Source organism: Ipomoea triloba, chromosome 3 (genome assembly GCF_003576645.1).
Source record: "Ipomoea triloba cultivar NCNSP0323 chromosome 3, ASM357664v1".
NCBI lineage: Eukaryota > Viridiplantae > Streptophyta > Magnoliopsida > Solanales > Convolvulaceae > Ipomoea > Ipomoea triloba.
In genome coordinates, this window is record NC_044918.1 from 6,979,894 (window position 1) to 7,001,809 (window position 21,916).

At 34.5% G+C, this 21,916-nt stretch overlaps 2 protein-coding genes across 2 annotated transcripts; one reads left to right on the plus strand and one right to left on the minus strand.

Moving 5' to 3' along the window:
- Positions 1–6,363: 6,363 nt before the first annotated feature.
- On the plus strand, positions 6,364–9,561 carry LOC116011819. Its single transcript, XM_031251235.1, has 2 exons — positions 6,364–6,624; positions 8,894–9,561. Exons 1-2 carry the CDS (start codon positions 6,427–6,429, stop codon positions 9,398–9,400), a joined length of 705 nt encoding a protein of 234 aa, XP_031107095.1. The 5' UTR covers positions 6,364–6,426; the 3' UTR covers positions 9,401–9,561.
- Positions 9,562–18,779: 9,218 nt separating this feature from the next.
- Positions 18,780–19,865, minus strand: LOC116013792 (bZIP transcription factor 44). The gene has a single exon (XM_031253721.1). The coding sequence runs from the start codon at positions 19,827–19,829 to the stop codon at positions 19,149–19,151; it is 681 nt and encodes a 226-aa protein (XP_031109581.1). The 5' UTR covers positions 19,830–19,865; the 3' UTR covers positions 18,780–19,148.
- Between the last annotated feature and the right edge of the window lie 2,051 nt (positions 19,866–21,916).

The window sequence follows — 21,916 nt, forward strand, 5'->3', positions numbered from 1 at the left end:
ATATATATATATATATATATATATATATATATATATATATATATATATATATATATATATATATATGTAACGTGATACGTCATTGGTTCACGGTAACGATAAAAAAATGGCACCTATTGGACCATGATTCACACTGCACTGTGTGACAATGGTCCACCGTATGACAACTGTATATTATGGACCATGGTGCACAATGTAAGGTAATTAAATACTGACATACATTTTTAATTTTATAGTGTAATACATATTCATTTTTAGTGTGCGACAGGTTCATATAGTACATTAAAAACAAACATTTATCAGTGGTCCATGATATAATTTGCATGTGCTGGTAGTCTTTGTTTGGGTGTTTGAAAGAACTGTGAGATTAGAGCGGTGATAATGAGATTGAAACGATAATAGAAAGATTATATAGTTTACAAAAATATATAAACCAAAGTATGCATATATATTTTTTTAGAATATTGCTGATTCTATTACAATGTAGTATGTGTTCATAACTATTTCTGCTTGAACCTATAACCTCCCATATAAAGGAACAACTTAGTGTCAATGGACCACAAGATTCTTGGCTAAACCAAAGTATATAAAATATTAGAGACATTATACATTGTCATTAACATTCAAAACGCTCTAGTTAAAGCATTTTACCTCCGGTGAATATTTGAACTAGAGTGGTTGAAGTAGTGCATGCAGCAGGAGTAGTTTACTGCTACAATTGCACTTTTGGCAAGCGACCATTTTGAGAGTGAAAGTAGCGGTGGACCGCTCCAACCACCGTTTTGAGAATTGTAATAACAACTTGACTTTTAACTAGTGTCTACAGAATAATTTGACCTAAACACCAATAAAACACAAAACCTTATTAGAGCAGACGATGTCTCTGTAATCTTCCTAACACTGGATGCTTGTCTGAAGAAGAAGACAAATATGGGAAGCTTTTCCTATGTGGGCAATGCTACATTGCTACTCAACTCATGATAAAGACAAGTCAAGGTCATCCCCATCTTTCATCTCCTCCATCATTAATCTCCTCTAATTTCTTGTTTCTTAAACAACAATATCGATCATGTTAAAAGCTAGTAAGATCATCCACTTCTTTCACCTTGTTCATCATTAATCTCGTTTCTTGATTCTTAAACAACAATCTTATAAAGTTAAGCTAGCACAATTCACCCTTCCCATCATCATCTCCCATATGAGTGTGTCCCTAGCTAGTATAGCTTGCCCTCTACATACTTGCACTTTCCTACTTCTATAGTATTTACACGGTAATCATCAACTAATCACGAAACGGGTATTATCCGTTTCACCAACCCCTAGCTTCTTAATTCTCCCTATGTACAAAGGTATATGGATGTTAACGTTTTATCTTCAACACGTTCCTGCATTATTAAAAAGTTTGCTCTCTACGCTCAAAATCCTATTTGGGATAAGCCATCCAAGTTGGTCGGACAAGTTAGGTTTCAAATTCAACTGATCGATCTAATAGAAATTGTTTATTGACTTTCTTGGTTTGAGTTAATTAACTATAAATCTAGGCTAATTTGCATCATTGTTATCTGATCCTTTGTAGTCTAGAGTCACAATACAAACTTCACTCAAAGCGCACGTTCAAATATACCATGGCAACCTTAAAATCCCAAAATATTTGTACATTGGTCACTATAACAGGACAAATTAGATTTAGGGCTTGGTCTATGGTTAATGATGCTTCTATATATAGACTACAAATCAAATGTGCATGGGACAATATGATTTTTAGGCTTAATTGTTCCCCGTGCATTCGGTCTTACTAGAGAAAGATTTGAACTTACATACTGCAACTACTAGTAAAGTAGGTTGTTCATCTTTTTTGAATTAATACTGTTACTATTAGTAAAGTAGGTCGTTAATCTTTTTTGAATTAATCAATCAACGGAGTACCCGGACACCCTTCTAAGTGCATTATATTCTTAATCCATTATCCAAAATTTTTGCTTTTGTACTTATTCGAGTAGGGGCGGATGAACATGCATACACATGTTCTATGTACTTAAAATAACTACAAGATTTTGATGACAAATGATTAGAGATTAAGGTATTGTACTATGAATTTAGTTAGCTAGCTAACTATACCCAACTACCAAAGTGCAGCATAGCCCTCCTTAATTAGCTTATTTTCAAGCCAACAACTCATAAATCATAATTATTTGACAGCACATGACTTCATTCAATTGCTGGGCTTATCCCATTCATCTTAACTCTATCCCCCCATCAACTTCTCCATTCTCCATTCTTGCCCATCTTGCCAAGAACTGAAGATCACCATCATGAGCCACAGAAGAATTTTTTCACAGGGAAATGTGCCATTTTCTTGGGAAGAAAAGCCCGGCGTTTCAAAGTTCAACCACCAAAAGACCCCATCGGCCACAGATAAACACGAATTTGTGGATTTAGGCAAGCCGCTCCTCCCTCCGCCGCCGCCTTCCGCCGCTCCGACTCCGGGCAGGAGAAGCTCTCCGTCGTTAAAAGGGATGATTCGAGACGACCCTTTCATGGTGGCTTTCGTCAAGTGCACCAAGAATCAAAACAGCAAAACAGCGCATAATAACAGCGGCGATCATCATCATCAGAGGAAGAAGAGTAGTAGTTACAGTAGTGTTGGGTTGTCGTCTAAGAAGGGCCGCAGGCTTTTCTTCTTCTGCAAGAACGCATTTGCAGACGTTGAGGTTGACAACTTGATGAAGTATTCCAATCTTCCGCCTCTTCCAGGCCACAAGGATTCAATCAGGCTTCACAGATAGATGAGGGATCTTTGTCGCAATAACAACATTACACCTTTGTACTTAACTGTTACTGTACTGCAGAAATAATTACTCCTTATTTATTACTACAGTGTTGTGATGGAGATTAGTGCAGTTCAATTTAACCATCATTTGATCTACATTTATGATCGTTGTTTTTTTTTTTTTTTTTTTTTTTTTTGTCAGGAAACTCTAGCCATTACTCGAAAATGTGTATTAGGTAAATTCCGCTTTGTGAACTTAATTAGTTAGCAAAGGACTTAGGTTACGGACTCACTAACAGACTCAAATAAAGAAGAATTGTATTATTATTCTACATGGGCTCCACAAGAGATTGTGAAGTGGTGCTCATAAGCTAGTTTTTGTGGTGGGGTTAGGGTCTTGACTTTAATGTTGTATCATTTGCTGCTCTTGTTGAGAAGCTAGTACGTGGTATGAAAGATGAGCTATCTACAGTAAGTCGTAGTAGGAAAGATTGTGCAGTGATACTTTTTTTTTTTTTTTTTGAACATAATTGTGTAGTGATACTTAAGTTCGAGTCAAACCTTCACTCATAAGCTAGCTTTTGCAGTGGAGTTAAGATATGATCTTAACTTGTCATTTGGTGCTCTTGTTGAGAGGCGAGCGCGTTGTAGGAAAGATGAGCTGTCTATAGTAAATCGTAGCGGGTAAGATTATGCAGTATAGTGGCAATGGTGGATCGAAGTTAGGATATGATCTTGGCTTGAGTATCGTATTAAAGGTAAATAGGCTATAGGTTGCTGAGTTGTACTTAGTCCAACCAACTTGATGAATTATTGCCCTATGATCATTGTTCTTGGCCTTCTTGTTTTATAAATATCAAGGATAACGCATGGCATTTATGGAGCTAAGGTTGCTAGATTGGTCCATTGCCGTGGAAAATGGGGCAAGATTGGGTAATGTTGGGCACACTGCGATGGAGGCAAGACATGAACTACTCCCACCATTAGTTGCGCTGCAAATATATATAGGTCCTGTTTGGTAAATTATCAGCCTATCAGTCAATTTTGGCTTATTTGACCACTATTAGTTGTTTGGTTAATAAGCTTTTTGTAACTCCAAAATGCTAAAATTCAAAAGGCTACTCAAAGCAGCCTTATAAATTAGCTTTTTGAGAAAAGAAATTATACCAAACAGTATCAGCTAACAGCTAATTTATCAAACAACTTTCTACAATCAGCCAATATTATCAACAAATCATACATTCTAACCCAAACAGCCAACCCAATCAGCCAACAGCCATTTACCAAACAGGGCCATAATCTTGGAGTAGCAGTTGAGAGCTTTTACTACTAGATTGACATGGTTGGTTGGAACAGGAAGCTGGTGCTACAAAATATTAAAATCAGTTTATTCCATTTTTGGATAGGGCCTTGCACAATAGTGCAATACTAACTATCTCAATAAATTAATTATTTGACATGGCGAGAATGAGGTCACAGATTTTAATGGCTAACCCACAGGCCATGACAAGCTTGCTAAATGACTAAAATTTAAATATAATTACAAATTAATATTAAAAAAAGTTGATAAGTGGACACTAAAATAAATTTGATAGTTACATATACATTAATGCATTTATAATTGTTAAACAAAATAATAACTAATACAAATAATTAGTCATAATAAATATTGAAATATATAATGCATTACTCTATAGGTCAATGACAAATCAATTATACAATGCATTAATTACTATTATATTCTTAAATATATATATTAGTATTGTCACCCGTGCGATGCACGGAATGTATTTGTTGTAACTGCATTGAGGAAGGAATGAAAATTTATAATTGCATTTTATACAAATGAAAATAGACGCGTAGGCTATTAGAAAAATAAATTTGCTCACCATTAAATTTCAGATGAATTGGATTAAATGCTGATGAACCAACAATTGTTCGCAATACTGACTCATTTTCTAAAAAAATAGTATTTAGATGATTCTCATAGAATGATTCGTACTTTAGATATACAACTATGAATGCATCTCCTATTTATAATATTAAATCTTTTATATTAATTACATATATATTATTTGGTTTGCTAACCATTGCAATATTTTGTAGAAATAATAAAATCAAATAGTACATAATAATTAACACATTAATTGGAGTAAATCAAGAATTTAAAACAACAAATAAATCAAAAATTGTATATAGTAAAATGTAAAGGTTATTACAAATAATTTGAATTTGAGTTGTATTACCATTTTTAGGCATATTAATAGGTGTTTTTGGAGAGCAAACCATAAATCCACTGTATAATGCTTCACTACCGCCCATTGTAATTATTTATACCCAATGGAGAAAAATTACAAGTTGCATTTTATTTAAATAAAATAGTTAAGTATGCTATTGAGATAATAAATTTCTTACAATTAAATTGAGATTAGCTGAATTAAATGATGGTGTACCAATAGCTAGTTCTAACTACGACTGAGCATTATCGAACAACTTATTTAGTTAGAGTAACGATTCTTGTATATAGATTAAAAATATTAAATCAATAAATAAATATATACATACTAGTAGTTATGCCGTGGACCCAGCAAGGTAGACCTGGGTCCAATACGACGTCGTTTTACAATTTTTTTAAAAAAATAAAAAAATAACGGCGGCTCCTCATCGCAACATAACACAAACTCTACATTCACAGACCCTATACTCCACATTCACAATTTAAAAACTCCACATTCACACATTACATGGCTATATGTTTAGTAACTATATTACCACGGTTATGCATTCACACATTCAAAACTCTATATTCACAGGTCCTATACTCCATATTCACAACTTGGGAACTCCACATTCACACATTACAGGGTTACAAGTTGCTAGAACTCTGTTAAATATACTACAGATTTACACATTCATAACTCTACATTCACAAATTCTATACTCCACATTCACAATTTGAAACCTCCACATTCACACATTTCAGGGCAGCTAGAACTCTGTTAACCTCCACATTCACACATTTCAGGGCAGCTAGAACTCTGTTAACTCTACTACAGATACATTTCAGGGCAGCTAGAACTCTGTTAACTCTACTACAGATTCACACATTCATAACTAGAACTCTGTTAACTCTACTACAGATTCACACATTCATAACTCTACATTCACAAATTCTATACTCCATTCACACATTCATAACTCTACATTCACAAATTCTATACTCCATATTCACACATTCATAACTCAACATTCACAAATTCTATACACCATATTCACAATTTGAAACCTCCACATTCACACATTTCATGGCTATATGTTTAGTAATTTTTTTTTTTAAATATAGTGAAACGGGACCCGGGGTCCACGGCATAATTTGCCATATACACACTAGGTAGGCTTGGTGGCCCTCCCGCGGGCTCACAGGTCCGCCAAACACACCTCGCCAAAGCCTGCAATTTAATAGGATGGGCCATAAAACCCGAAGCTCGCTCATCCTTTTTGAAAGGCTGGACGGGCTAAGCCCTTTTTGATCACTCCATAGTCTCTTGAAAATTTTCTGGGCTTGGATCTAATCCAACAAACCCAACAGCTTTTCACCGCCTAAAATCTGCATTCTGTAAGCGCTCCGTTCCTTCAACCGATTATCTGAAGTGATAATGGCGTCTACAATTACCCTTCCGGTGTTTGGTTCTTCTCCGACCCAGCGACAAGATCGCAACTTTACGCCGTCCGGCCCAGCGACGAGGACTTTCCTTCCTTACAAGGTCTCCTTCTCCGGTGGCGCCGCCCTCGACCCTGCTTTACCCGCTAGAAAGCTCCGGTCTTTAATAGGTTACTCTTCACATACCGAGCCTGTGAGTTATCATTACTCCCCTTGTATTCATTATCTTTCTGTCTGTTCTGGCTCTCATTTTCACATAAACAAGCATTAGAAAATTATATGTCCCTTCAGTTATATTCAAGAGTTTTCATTATCTTTCTGTCTGTTCTGTTCCTCATTTGCTTTTTTACTTTAAAAAAAAAAATTACTACGTAAAATGATGGGGATTTAACCATCCATTGCTAATGTGCCCCATATTACCTGTATAATTATACCCTGAATGCCCAAAGTATAGACAACGCTTCTTAGTAGTTTGGTGTAGGGCTCAAAGTTAGGCAGGTTCGATTTACCATGGGGCTAGTTCAGTTGCTTCCACCGAGCACCCTAATGCCATGGTCGAGAGATAGTGCGGGGTTCGAATCACACCAGAACTTGGGGGTCATTGGGTGACCCTGAAGGAGCGACTTGCGATTTATCTCCTCTAGCGGCTCTGCTCTTGGGCAGGGGTTCTGGAGGCTTAGGATTAGTCTGGTATAAAGTGGAAACCTAATGTATCAGGGGAAAAAAAAAGCTTCATAGTGGAATGGAAATTTGGTGTATCAAGTACCTAGTGGAGCACTATGATGGGATGGTCACTATAAGAAAGTGGTTAACTTTACATGGCTCTTACTTGTCTGACTGTTGTGTGCTAATCACTATTCATACTGAGGCATTGAGAGGAAATTGTGGGCTTGTGGTTGCTATGAATCAACTTTACAGAAGTGTTGGTTGCTTAGATTCGCTTGGTTAGTTGGTCTGTGGTGCATTTGAGTTGTCTATGGTGAAAATAGGATTGAAGCCCAGTAATCAGGTGCTCCCTTTGGGCAGTTAACTTGGCTCTCTTGCAAGTCTACTTGCCTAGTTTAAGCAAAAGATCTGATTGTGAGGCTTTGAGCATCAATATGCTATCACCAGACTTTATGTAGTGAATACTGAGCACTTTGGCTATAGGTTTGGATTATTTTGCCATAAATGGTATATTTCATGTGGAAGCTTTATGATGCTTGAGTGAGTTGCACGGGAAGTATTTGCTTCTGAAGAACTTCGAGTTGCCTAGCTTTTCTATTCTGGGATTTAAGAGTGTTTAAGCATATAGCATTTCGATACTGGGACTGAAGGGTAGTTGAGCTCATATCTTTTCTATACTGGAATTGAAGAGTGGTTTAGCTGCATAGTTTCTCTATATTGGAATTGAAGAGGGGAGTGCAGTTTCAAAGACTGTCTTTGATGTCAAATACGAAATCTGGATTCAAGTCATCGAGGTTTTCTCAGACCATTTTTTAGGCTAAAGAGAAAACCAAGGGCTAAGCTAGGATATATAGGCTGTTAGACAGACTTGATGAAATAGATACGTAAGGTGTTCAAATGAACAACTTAACCTTAACAGCATACTATGCGTTAGCAATTTCCCGTGGTTGTGTAATTGTACTACTAGGGTTAGTAGTCATTTTGGTGTCATGAATTTGCCAACAAGAAGCTGCACGTCACATAGATGACTTCTCAAAGTTTGATTCGCAGTTTCTGAGCTTATTATTATACCAACATAACTAGATAAGAGGCCGTTTCTGCCAATCCTACCTATTCTTTTGTTCTGTATAAGCATTTGGATAGTTTGCTGACAAATATATGATATGGAGTATATAATTTGTCTTGGTTATGTACTTATGTGTACTTGTTTGCTCAACTTTTTACGAGGAAGAGCATTTCAATGTGATTAAATCCTCAAAACGGTACAGAACTCCACCTGAGAAGTTCATCAATTCTTTTACTGTGTTTTTGTGGCGTTTCTTGTTATGCTAACCTCAGATGATTCTCAAAGTCAACATTTTCATGATTGATTCCAGATGACATAACGGCCCACTTAAGCACTGCTATAAGTGGCCTTGCTTTGTGGTATGAGGCAAAACGCCACATCAAATACAATTATCATTATTAATCTATTTTCTTTCTTTATCATTTATTGATTATACGTCTTTTCCCTTCTATAGGGGATGAATGACCTTAGGAAACCTCTTTGGACAATCAAGTATCCCACTTGGTTCTGTTCTTAGTTAAGTGCTTTAGCTGTGAAAAGAAAGCTAAAACTATGCCCAAATTTAGAGTGGCTCCAACTATTTTTGGGTCAAATGCAACATCACGAGATTATTTATTGGTTTCTTTCATCTTAATGCCAACTTTCTATTTTTGATATTTTCGTTTTTCCTGTTGAATCCTCCTCAACTCCCCAGCAAAGGCGACCACTTAACTCACTATTTGATCTGTAGGTAAGCCTACATTCCGGGAACTCCCATTTTCTTCGAAAGGTTTTGGTGCATTCCCTGACTCCTCAAGTCGAGAGTTCCGGTGAAACCAATTCTAAGACAACGTTCGAGCCAGAATATCTCGATCCACCTAAAGAGACTCTGAATATTGGGGTTTTAGAAGTCAAAACGTCGTCCAAGCCAGCTACGCCATCGAAGAAGGGAAGGAACCCCAAACTTCTCAACAGCCTTGCTTCTAAAACGACCACGCTAGATTATTCGCAGATTCTCAAGTATCCCATCGTCACCGAGGCTGGAATGAAAAATATTCTACAGAAAAACACCCTGGTTTTTGCTGTCGACAAGCGTGCTGACAAGACGATCATAAAGGATTCTGCCTCGAAGATATTCAAGATTAAGATCAAGAAGGTAAACACGTCGATCCTGCCTGATGGAACCAAGAAAGCATTCCTTATATTGGCACCAGATCAAAGTGCAGTGGATGTTGCTAAAAGAATTAAAGTCATTTAGAACAAAAATGGGTTCTTTGCTTCTTCACCTGAGTTTGTATCAAAATGTTAATTCTTCCTTGCACACAAGTGAAATCTAGATCCTGATTGACTGCATATAGAAGAGAATCTATTAAATTACTATTTACTGCCTGTTCTGTTTAAATTAACCATGTTCTTGTACAATGTATGCATATGTTTGAGGTTGCAGGATATGCAACATCAGCAATCTGTCTCATCAATCATCCTAGAAAAAAACCCTTGGTTTCCCTTGAATGATTGTAGTTCTTTGTTATGATCTTGCCTGTAAATCTAAAATATGATCACAACCCAATCTTGAACCCTCCACTGCCTGTCTTTTTGGGTGATGAGGAAAACTCGCAACCACTATATGGGGTGTACAATTAGCCGATCAGTAAAACCTGTTTGTGACCCTAGCTGATAAATAACCACAAGGAGGTAAAATAGTCTGTGCTACTCAAAGTTGTTGACCGGTTCAAATTAAGAATGCTGTCATTAGACCACTCTCGTTGGGAACTTATCTCTGTAAAACTATTAACTTTTTTGTCTTGGTCAATCAGTTGAGCTGTATTTCGGGATAATTGTGCTGATGAAGCCTTGATGTTGAACACCTTAGGCACGAAACGATGCTCCCCATTTGTAAAAAGACAGTGATCTAAGAGGATTTGGCTTTGTGTCACTGTATACAGTATTATCTTGAGTCACGACAGGAATTCAAGAAGACATCAATCAGTGAAGATGATAGGGGCCGGGGAGAGTGTTAAAGAAGAGCATTATCTTGAAATGCAAAGGTTTAAAGGAACCACACAGAGAAGGGCACTTGCAGATTGTGTTTGTGCGTTAGGTCGGGGAAAGTTGAAAAACTAATGCCACGAATGGAGTAGTAAATTGCAGATGAAAGTGACGTGTGACCACACCTCCAGTCTCCTTACTGAAGTGACTGCCTCCAAAGGCGTCATTCATGTCTTTTGCTTTACTTACTTTAATCATCTTCTACTTATTTTATTTTTCCACGTTATCCGTACTCTATTATGGCCTGATTGGTTGGATGTAGTTTGTGGGGAATTACAGTTGGAGAGAATTGCAATTCCCTCCAAATGATGAATTGCAATTCGGTGGAGAGGAGGGGCAATTTGTTGGTGTAAAGACAATTTTTCCCCTCCTCCCATACCTTTTGTTTTTTTTTTTTTTTAAATTTGAAAAAATAATAATAATAATAATAATACTACTACTACTACCACATCATAAGGGCATTTTAGTCATTTTGTCACTTCTTACCTTTCAATTCCCTGTACCCCTATTTTTGCATACCAAACACTGTAATTTCAATTCATACTTTATTCATTGAATTGCAATTCCACAGAATTACAATTCTTTTCCACCCTAATTCCCTCATCCCAACCAAACGCCCTCTTACAGTCCGTTTGGTTAGTTCGTTGGAAAATATTTGATGGAAACGAAATTCAAATTGCATGAAAAACAAATTACAAGAAAATTAGATTTTATTATTTGGTTGGTGGAAAAGAAATTATTGAAAATATAAATTTTATTGTTTGGTTGAATTTGGAATTGTAAGAAATAATGAGTATAAAGACAATTATACTCCTACAAAATAATAACAACAACAACAATAATAATAATAATAATGATAATTAAAGAAAGTTATTAGTGAGGGCATAGTTTTCCACCTTGTTTTCCATGCAAGATTATTAGATTAATATGGATTATTAATTAGGGGAAAATGACTATGAGATTAATTTGGATTTAGTTTGCGTCGCGTTTGTAGAGTTTTACTCTTACTCAAAAAAGGGTTGGGGCACACATACAAAATTGTGAATTAATTTGGATATGAATTTATTAGACCATGTCACGCATATAGAATTTGACTCTTAATTAGAAAAAAGATTAGTGCACACAACAAAATTATGAGATTAATTCAATTTCGTTCTAGATCACGCCCATATGGTTTCTCTTGCTTGAAAAACATCCAATTCAAAACTATATAACTTAACGAACACATACAAATAATGTCCTTCAACCTTACCTGTTAGGTTATATGCTTGACCAAATTTCATCCTAGTACAGTGGTGGACCTGACATACATACTCATGCAATCACCCCACACATAGTGCCCCCATATCTACTTTGTGTTGTTGCCGCGGTTGCTTTTCTTACGATAATAAAATCAACTTTAAATTTATTTAGATATGATATGATGTGATCATCATAATTCATATTGTATATATAAAATATAGGGATGACATGCATAAATTGAAAGGTGCATATATTAGGGATGGAAATATAGGCCATGTTTGGTAAATGGTTGTTAGTTGATGCTGTTAGTTGATTGGGTTAAAAGGTATAATTAATTGATAATATTGGCTGATTATAGAAAAGTGTTTGGTAAATTAGCTGTTACTTGATAACTGTTTGGTATAATTTCTTTTCTCAAAAAGCTAATTGAAAAAGTTGTTTTGAGTAGCCTTTTAAAATTTAGTATTTTGGAGTTACAAAAAGCTTATCAACTAAACGCTTATATTAATTTTTTAACCAAGTCAAATAATTAATAATGGTTAAATAGGTCAAAATTGACTGATAAACTAATTATTTACCAAACAGGACACAGTGTGGAGACGGCGGTGGTTAAAGGTTGAAAGAGCAAGAGAGCGTGAAACACGTCTTTGTGTTGGCTTTTGAAAGTTAAGGATATGATTCCTCTAACTTTGGACAGCCATCAACTTAAACTAAAGAATATATATATGTGTGTGTTTGTGTGTACTAATAAAAATACTCTACGTACGTACAATGTTAAGCTACTTTGAACAGTATAGCAACGGTATGCGCCGTCGTGGCTTTATCAACTTATAGGTGAAGAAAGGTAGAGAGTGATGGTCACTCACACTTTTGTAGGGGGCGGCTTAAATCATGGCTTCCACCCAAAGTATAAAGGAGATGGCACATGTTGAAAATTGAGGGAAATATCTTTGAGTTGTTATATTTGGACTTTAAATTTATTCTCCTTTTGATCTTTTCATTATTGTATTTTTTTAAAAAAGAAATTGGTGACCAAATTATTAATGTGACTATAAGATTGGAGACTCGAACCTTGTAAAGAGTGTGTCATGTTAAAGAATTCTAGGTGAGTTTTCTCATAAATAAGAATTAAACTTTACATGTGTGATTTGAGCTGAATGTGAAATAATCTTACACCGGTAAGGATTTCAAGTGTTGTATATGCAAATATTAACATCTAGGTTACACAGACTCATTTTATGAGTTCGGTTAGGTTAACAATATTTTACTTATATTATTTACAATTCAAGTTTTTGTAATGTTTAATTTAGTGTTGGTAAATAAAATTTATATATTTGATTATATGATTGGGGTTTGAAGATGTTTGAGATCCCTCCACCTTCTATTTAGAATATTCTTCTAGAGGATTGGATGGGTGTTATGAGACCGAGAAGAGTGCATAGCAATTTTTTTAATTAATTAGTTGGTATTTTCTCCTTAGTTTTACTGTCCCCTTGATAGAAAAAAAAATAATATATATATATATATATATATATATATATATATATACACACACACACAAGGGAGTATTCAGTAAATGATTTGGTGCCAAAACAAAAATTATGAAAAATAACATTACCCATCATTAAGTAATTTGTTATTTCAAAAAAAAAAAAAAGGTAATTTGTTAATCTAAGGAGAAAGAAACCTACCCTACTATTGCATGCCACTTGTTATATCTTGGACCATGGTCTACAAAGTTTTGTGGACCATGGTCCAAAAATGACACTATTTTTTAAGTAAGGAAATGAGCTGTTGTTAAGTCTTAACAAAACTCCATAAATGAAATTACATTTCATCTCAAATGATACTGTCTCATATTTATTTTTATATTATCAAATGAAACTATAGTTATATCAAAATGAAACTGTAGTTGTGTTGAAAGGAAACTGCAGTGAATATAAAATGAAACTGAATAACCGTTTCACATATTTGAGTGTATATTGTCCAATGAAACTATATATTGTGTTGAAAGAAAACTGCAGCATATTATAAAAGAAACTGTAGTTGTGTTGAAAAGAAACTGAATAACAGTTTCACATATTTGAGTGTATAATGTCAAATGAAATTGTAGTTATATTGAAAAGAAACTGTAGTTGTGTTGAAAGGGAACTACAGTGTATATAAAATGAAACTGAATATGTTATACGCACAGAGTTAATGGCGCGGAACGAAGCCGTTTCTGCTGTTTTTTCCATTAATCAAAATGGCGTCGTTTGATGCATGGACTACCATGCATTGTGGACCACGGTCCACAGTAAAATTTGCGCTTTCAGGCCAATGCATCTTGTTTACTTATAATATTATTTAAAAAGAAACAAAAAAAAAATTCTATTCCAATAAATCTAAAGAGAGTATTAACTTTTGAATACAAATTTATAGTACTGAGTGTTAGGATCAAGTGCTTATCACTTACGCCAAAAGTTATATAGTAGAGAAGACGTAATTTTATTTCCTTATACCGTGTTTAGTGCTAGACTTGGCCTTTTTAAGCTCTTTACTAGCCTCCGCCCAACAATCCTCCAACCACTGGGTGTTAGATTTGACCATTATCAGACTCCGTCCAACAATTCCCCCTTCCAACCCATGACCTGACTCTGATACCACTTGTTAGGATCAAACACTTACCGGTTACCACTACGTCAAAAGCTATAGTTAATAGCGAATGCACAACTTTATTTTCTTATAGACTGCCATCACATTTTTGAGACACTGGGTGCTGGACTTGGTCCTTTACCGGCTTCCATCCAATAATTCTCTCAACCATTGGGTGCTAGACTTGACCTTTACCGACCTCTACCCAAAAATTAGCTAGATCCTAAAGCTACAACAAACAAATTAAAACATTCAATATAATTCTAGACAACAACTTGTGTCCTTAAACAAATCAAGAAAGTGAAGTTAAATTGATAAATAAGATTAATTACACCTTAAACAAATCAAGAAAGTGAAGTTAAATTGATAATTAAAATTAATTACAGCCTTCCATCTAAGACTATTTAATCCTCATTAAAGGCAATTTAATAGAACACGCCATGTCGCCATTGGCCCTCACCTCCTTTACAATTCAAGTAATGTTATACTTACGGTCAACTCCATTATTCAAATTGATCGAGCTATTAGTTAGGTAACTATAAAGTTTTAAATTTGACAAGTTTATTGATCTTTTCGGATTGTGTCAATTATTAGCAACCTAAGTTAATTTATTTCATTCTGGTGATTTGTCTGCTAAGGTTATAAGGCAGACTTCACCGGTCTAGTGCACAACTTCATATAGCGGTTATGTTCTTTCTATATATAAATCAAAGAATACAGTGATGCTATATTTGCACTTATTTTTTTTTTTTTTTTAATATTTGTTAATATGTCACACTTTGATTGATTTAACAAAAAATGATTTTTTTTAAAAATCCTTTTCCTTCATTCAATAAAATGAAGACATATAACAAACATTTTTAAAAATTCGAGGAGGTAAAGCAAACACCCAAAGAAACTTAGGTAGTCCTCACACAAACCCTTCATATATGGTCAACTGACACCAATATTGTCATCAAGCGACGCCTAAAGCAACTGTGTAAGAGATTGTTGAAAAACCTAAATACCATTTTTTTGCGAGATAAATAATTTTGCAAAATAATCAGTGTTTATTCTCAATCCCATGCCTCTCGGAGCGAATACGGGTGAACTTAGACCATTAAACGGACGGAGAAAGACCCGATAAATTTATCAAAAAAAGTTTTTATTTTCAATAGACATATTATCTGCACCTTCTGTTGTTACCACATAATTCTTGATAGACATGTAATAAAAATTTTATTACTTAAAAATAAACTTATATCAATTTTATTACATAAAAATAAACTTATATCATTTTCCTTTATAACCCCTCCTAGTCTCCTTTAAATTAAGTCTAAACCTATAGGAGTTAGCCGGCTGCTCTAATACCTCTGCCTATATAAATGTAAATTATTCCAAACTCCCACTTGTGCAATCCGGTCGTCTTCGGTTGTTGGCATGTCAATTTTTGGGTAAGGGAACTATGGATATTATTACTCCAGCACATTGTTTTTTGAAAATTCCAAAAAAAAAAGTAACATAATAAAATAATAATAATAATAATAATAATAATAATAATAACTATTATTATTATTATTATTATTATTATTATAAAAATTATTAAAGTTATATATGCTCATAAGTTTTGAATTTCTATTTAACAAGGTAGACTTTTAGATAAATGGTTGATTTTGTAAATGAAGCTTATAAAGTTTGTAAAGTATTTGCACAAAATAATGGGCATTCTGTATAGTACAAGAACATGCAATACATGAGAGTATCATAAAATGTGTAATATATCGATAAAAAAATTAAAGCATATATATATATATATATATAAGTTAGGACTCTTGAATGGAGGGCAAGTTGTACGTTGATTTTTACGCATGATTAAAAAAAATATTAATTACGTATTTGCTACTAGCTATTCTTTTTTTTTTTTTTTTGTGTAAAATAGATACTCATATGTGTTATATAATAATTAGAATTTGCATAATATGCAAGAAAAATATACAAGCCACATAATATTGACTATTCATCGTTTTATAAATATACATCAATTATAGAAAAATATATATAAGAATAAGTGCAGGTATTACTTGGCAAGTACTTCTATTGTTTCTCATAATAATTTTCATGATATTACATCAAGTGATAGAGACAACATAATTATGGTATTATTAAACTTCACCTATTCTATAAACATACAAATAATTTGTGTCAACTCTAATAATATCATTAAAGACAAATTCTCAAAACGATAATGTTTATAAAACCAAATAATCAATAACTCTAATTTAGTAAGTCATTACAACAAATTATATTTATCAAATATAATACTTTTTTACATAAAACATTCAATATCCTACTATTGTGAGATTAATCAATATTTTGATCAAGCTTCGTAAATTTGGACTTTTATTCTCAAAAAAAAAAAAGAAAAAAAAAACCTTGATCCATAACTCCCCTTTGTATTAACATATATATCAAATACAATACTTTCAAATTACAAAGACTAATCACAGTACTAACATGAAAATATTACAACTGTGTGTTCACTGTACCTCAATTCTCATTTCATACGTTTGTGTTCATTATTCTTTAATTTCTAGAGTCAATCACTCAATTGAATGATTGTCAAAGAAAAACATGTGTAACATGTTGATTATGTTGCGTCTCTCGTTAGCTTACCAAAATCGTGCAGCACATTTTCTATATATAGAGAGAAGGGTTCGAGTAAGAATAGGTTCATTGGTAGATACATTTATTTGGGTAAATCAACTGTTAGGTTGTTAAAAGATAAGAAAAAAAATATGGTTATTAGTTTTATAAATATTACAATCTTGAAAGTTTATAATAATTATAAAACGACCCCATCTTTTTTTTTACTAAAACGTCTCACCATTAATGAACCACGATGTTAGATAGCTGAGATCAATTATTATTTGTTTATAGGAGGAGATTGTTGAATTCAATAATTCTCATTTGAACCCAACCATATATATACATACATACACATCATGCAACACCACAAGCAAATGCACACACATATACACTATAGTACACACATATGACGAAAACCCAGTAGCACATAGGTTAATCACATATATAGACAATATTATACTCAAACGTAAGAAAAAAATTCAAAGCAAGATGGAAAAAGAATTCCACACGAAGAATAAGATTACATCAACAAATTAAGAAATCCAAACATACCATAAATTTCTTCCATAAAATTATGGACAAGAGCCCTATAAACATATTTAAAACAAGCGTAAATACCTTCATTTACCCCTATGAAACTACCGAAATTTAAAATAAAATAAAAATCATAAAATCATAGCCACACACATCTTTTTAGGCAAAATGGTTAAATAGGCCCTCAAACATTACCTAAAAAGTTAATTAGGTACCTAATCCTTTTAAATGTACAATTAAACTCTTTAACATTTTATTTTTGTGCAATAAAGTCCAAAAACATGTTAGTGACCCGTGATAGCAGGTCACTAGAATTCATACATCATTTCTGATCAAAAACTAACTACCGGAGAAGGCGACCGACGCCGTTCGCTGACAGTCGATTTTTTTATTAGAAATGATGTTTGAACCCTAGTGACCTGTAACCTATTTTTGAGCTTCATTACACAAAAATAAAATGTTAAAGGGTTTAACATTATTCGAGACAGACTGTGTGCTAGATTTAACCTTTAAGAAACTTTATCGACCTCCGCCTAGGAATACGCCAGTCACCAGGTATTAGACATAGTCCATTTACCGGGCCTGCCCAACAAAAACTTTATAAATCTCTCAAACCAAACAAATTTCGTTTGAAGTAACACTTTAGACTGTATTTGAGAATTAATAATTGAGTTCTTATTTCTTTAATTACATAGTGGGGAATATCCCTGCAGCAAATCAGAAAACTTAACCAACTTGCACAATAAACTAATACAGTAATTAACAATCAATTTCTTTATTTATTTTGTGGGTTATTTAATCAATACTTTTGAAAAGGAAATATAAATGGGAGTGACATGTGAAACCTGTTTTGGTATGGGTTGATTGGACTGCACATTTTTTTATTTCACAAAATTAATAATTGATATAATATGCATTTCATAATATAGTTTTTTTTTTTACATTAAAGTTGCCATCTTGTTTCGTACTTGATCCCAAACCACCCTAGTGCTCAAAAGAAAAAGTTGGATATCATATCTGTGCTTGCTTGTTCTACTTCGGAAGGAACAAATTCGCCGTCCTTGTTTATTTTTCTTTTTCATTCCAACCTATATATACATTAATACATTTCATTTTCCTCTATACGTCATGCATAATGATAATTAATTAAATATAGCATATATTATTTACATGTTATATCACATCCCGAGTGACGTAATTACAAATAATTCATTTTTGGAATAACTCTAACCATTACTTAAGTTATTGACTTGGTAATTATGACATTTTATGTTCAACTCTCAGTCGAAGTGATCTGTTAATTTTCTTGATCGGAACTGTTATATTTAGTTTATCTTATTGTACTTATAAAGGGTTTGGCAGTATATATGGGTTGATCGAATGTGAGACCTGCACGGACGGAAGATTAGAAACTAGGGAGCGTAAACGGCGAACTAACGACGCGTTAACTGTGTAGTAACGTGGGAAATAATGACAGTAAGAGCTCCTTCGACGAGAATAATGAAAGCATACAAGGACCGTTACGAAATATAACGTTAAAACGACAAAAGAAAAAACAAAAGGAAAAAAAAGACTTTATTATAATTATATGCTAGTAGGAGTACTTAATCACAAAACCAAACAGATATTAGACGCATCTTTACATAGTAGTGATCGACGGCTCTGATTTAGCTTAAGACTCTGAGAAAACCCCAAAAAGAAAAAAAGAAAAAAGAAAAAAGAAAAAAGATTGTCGTGGTTTAAAAATCAACCAGGGAAGAGCTAGCTAGGATGTTTGGTCTATTGAATCTACAGGGGACGACGGCAAAGAGAACGGTTAATGAGTTCTCTGATCATATATATAGATAAATGGCATATATAAATGCTTGTGTTTTAAGAGGGTGATAGATAATTTTAATGATGATGATATTATTATTTGGTGGTCATCTGGTAATTAATGATTGTAGTCTTTGTTCGACGTTGTTGTTGTTGTTGTTGTTATTGAATCCCCATGCAGAGGTAGAGAGCTGGTGCTGGAGTTGTCGGACGAGGAGGACCTGGCGAATGTCCCAGAGTCTCTGCCGGAGCAGCGACGACTCGGCGCGGAGGCGTTCGTTGTCGGACTGGACGAGGTGGCAGTGGTGGGAGACGAACCGGAACCGGTTCAAAAGTTCACGGTTCCCTAACCGCAGCCGGTTCACTTGGTTCCTCAAGTTCTCCAGGTGTTTTTGTTTTCGCATGCGAGACCGCCGGGCCGACTCGCGGTTCGAGATCATGCGCCTGCGCTTGCGCTCGTCTACGGCGGGAAGGGAAACGGCCTGGTTCGGGTCTGGTTCGTCCATACCGGACTCAGAGACGGGTCTGGTTCTCTTCCGGCTTGGTTCCTCAGAACCGGAGTTCGAGTTATCCGGGTTCTGGTTCGAGTTATCAGACTCAGAACCAGAGTTTGAAATAACCGGTTCTTGAAGGGGTGAAAGAACCGGTTGTTGGTCTAGTTGTGCCGGGAAATCATCGAAGGCGGATTCCGGGAAATCCCAGGAAGTGAAACCGCCTTCGAAAGGCGGTAATGGGTTTGAAAAAAAGGGGTCAAAGGACATGTTGGTCGCCGGAAAAGTGGACAGCATGACCGGAAATTTAGCTAGTGGGCGGGGAGGAAGATCGGAGAGGGAAAGGGAGGGAACGGAGTGGTAGAGGGCAGTATTTAAGGGCAACTACGCATATCGAGGGTGGTGGTCCACCGGGGGTAGTTTTGTCTTTACACAACCAACTTTTGAGTCAGTTGCCACTAGCGTGTAGTAGTGGGGCCCAGTTTGGCTCTCAAAATATAAAATCATCAGGGACAAATTAAATCGTCAATATATGTTCACTGTAACATCACTTCAATCTTTTCTTAATAGGAAAATGATAACAATCATTCAAACAAGTAAAATTTTGATACTACTCTATATTCTATAAGTCTACAATCCCCGCTTAATTAACATGTACTCTATAGATTTACCCAAAAAAAAAAAAACATGTATACTCTACAGAAAACTCATAATTATTATTTGACGTGTATACTAGGAAAATTTTATTTTTATGAGTGGTAATAGCACAAGAAAATTATTTTTCGTTGGGCCACCAAAGAGGAAGATAGTTAATTAGGTAGGATAGTAGGGCAGGTGCTCGGACTTGGCTCAAGTATTCACCCGCTCAGTAAGGATAAGGGGGAAGGAATCGAAGAGACATGAGTGTAACCTGAGCTTGACTAGGGGTAGTTCGGTTAGGTAATATACTGAACAATCGAACGATAATGGATTCTTGTATACAAAGGTTCGGTAAAAAATTGAATCGGACCGAATATCACTTGGTTTTTTCTTCTCTTTTTAAATAAAATAACAACAACATATAATAATAATAATAATAATAATAATAATAATAATAAGAAGTAAACCCAAGTTCCTTGTTGCATGCTTCGCCGTTGAACTCATATTCTCACTGGTATCTCTTAAATCTTTTTTTTTCTTTTCTTTATGCCTTGTTCTCTACTTTGCACTTTTGTTGTTTGCTGCAATTGTTCTTTATCTCACAATTATCTCTAGCTTGAGTTATTCTTACACTATTCATTATTTTTCTTACTTTCATGTTTCTATGAAATTAATGTGCTTCAACGTCATTTTAATTTTAATTTCCAGTGCACTGGAATTATCTTCCCGTACTTGAATATACATCCAGTGCACTGAAAATATATTTTGCCAAACAATGACATATTGTGTCAAAAAATTAACTATACAATATTTGACACTTGTTCTCCAAATATTAATTAACTATACAGATGGATGATTCTTCATCTTGTCAATAAAATATTCCAAAGTGAGTCAACAGAGAGTCGGTTGGGCAAAAAAGCCAACTGATGTTTGGTAATTAGTACTTAGTAGTGTGTTTGAATTTTGGATTGCTATTTTGTTATATAATGTTTAAGACTTTCGATTTGGACTATGTGAATATGTATTGTTTAGTAGTGTGTTTGGAAAACTAGAAAATGTTTAAAATGGGGGTTCTAAACCGAACCGAATACCAAACTGAACTATTTCAGAATCGAAACCGAACTTTTTTCAAACCGAACCGAACTATAATGTTAAATCGAATGGTATCATTTTTTGATATCGAAATACCGAAATTGAATAAAATCGAACAGAATCCCGAAACACCCACCCCTATGAAGTTAATGTTTTTTTGTCTTGTCTTTTGGGTTCATTTCCTAATTATGGGGGCTTAAACGACAGGGTTACTCTCCTAGATTTCTGCAGTGTTCAAGGTTCGATTTTTCAACTCTCATTCTTGATGTGTTGGTATGCTCTCGGCTCCTGTCTAAAATCAACAAAAGTGTTGGTAAGAATCAAATTCATGATCTTCAGGTACGAAAATCATGTTTCACTCACTTAACCACTTCTCTTTTTTTTATTTTATTTATTTATTTATTTTAAGCACTAAGGTAAGTTGTTGTGATGTTGTCTTCCATAGGCACCATATTACTCCATATATGCTTTGTACGTGGTGTATTGTTATCTTGAAGTAGACAGTATTATTTGCTCCGTTGACATTAGTGAACATTGCATTAATTTTAACCCACTGTTTTTTCCCATTCAATTCATCAGCTCCATGTTTATTTAGTTTACAATTAAGGACATAAACGTGCAATTAAGATAATATATAGTAATTGTAAAATTCC

Coding starts and splice junctions, on each gene's coding strand:
- LOC116011819 (XM_031251235.1), top strand. CDS start 6,427: ATGGCGTCTACAATTACCCTTCCGGTGTTTGGTTCTTCTCCGACCCAG. Junction 6,625..8,893: donor ACTCTTCACATACCGAGCCT/GTGAGTTATCAT, acceptor TTTGATCTGTAG/GTAAGCCTACATTCCGGGAA.
- LOC116013792 (XM_031253721.1), bottom strand. CDS start 19,829: ATGCTGTCCACTTTTCCGGCGACCAACATGTCCTTTGACCCCTTTTTT.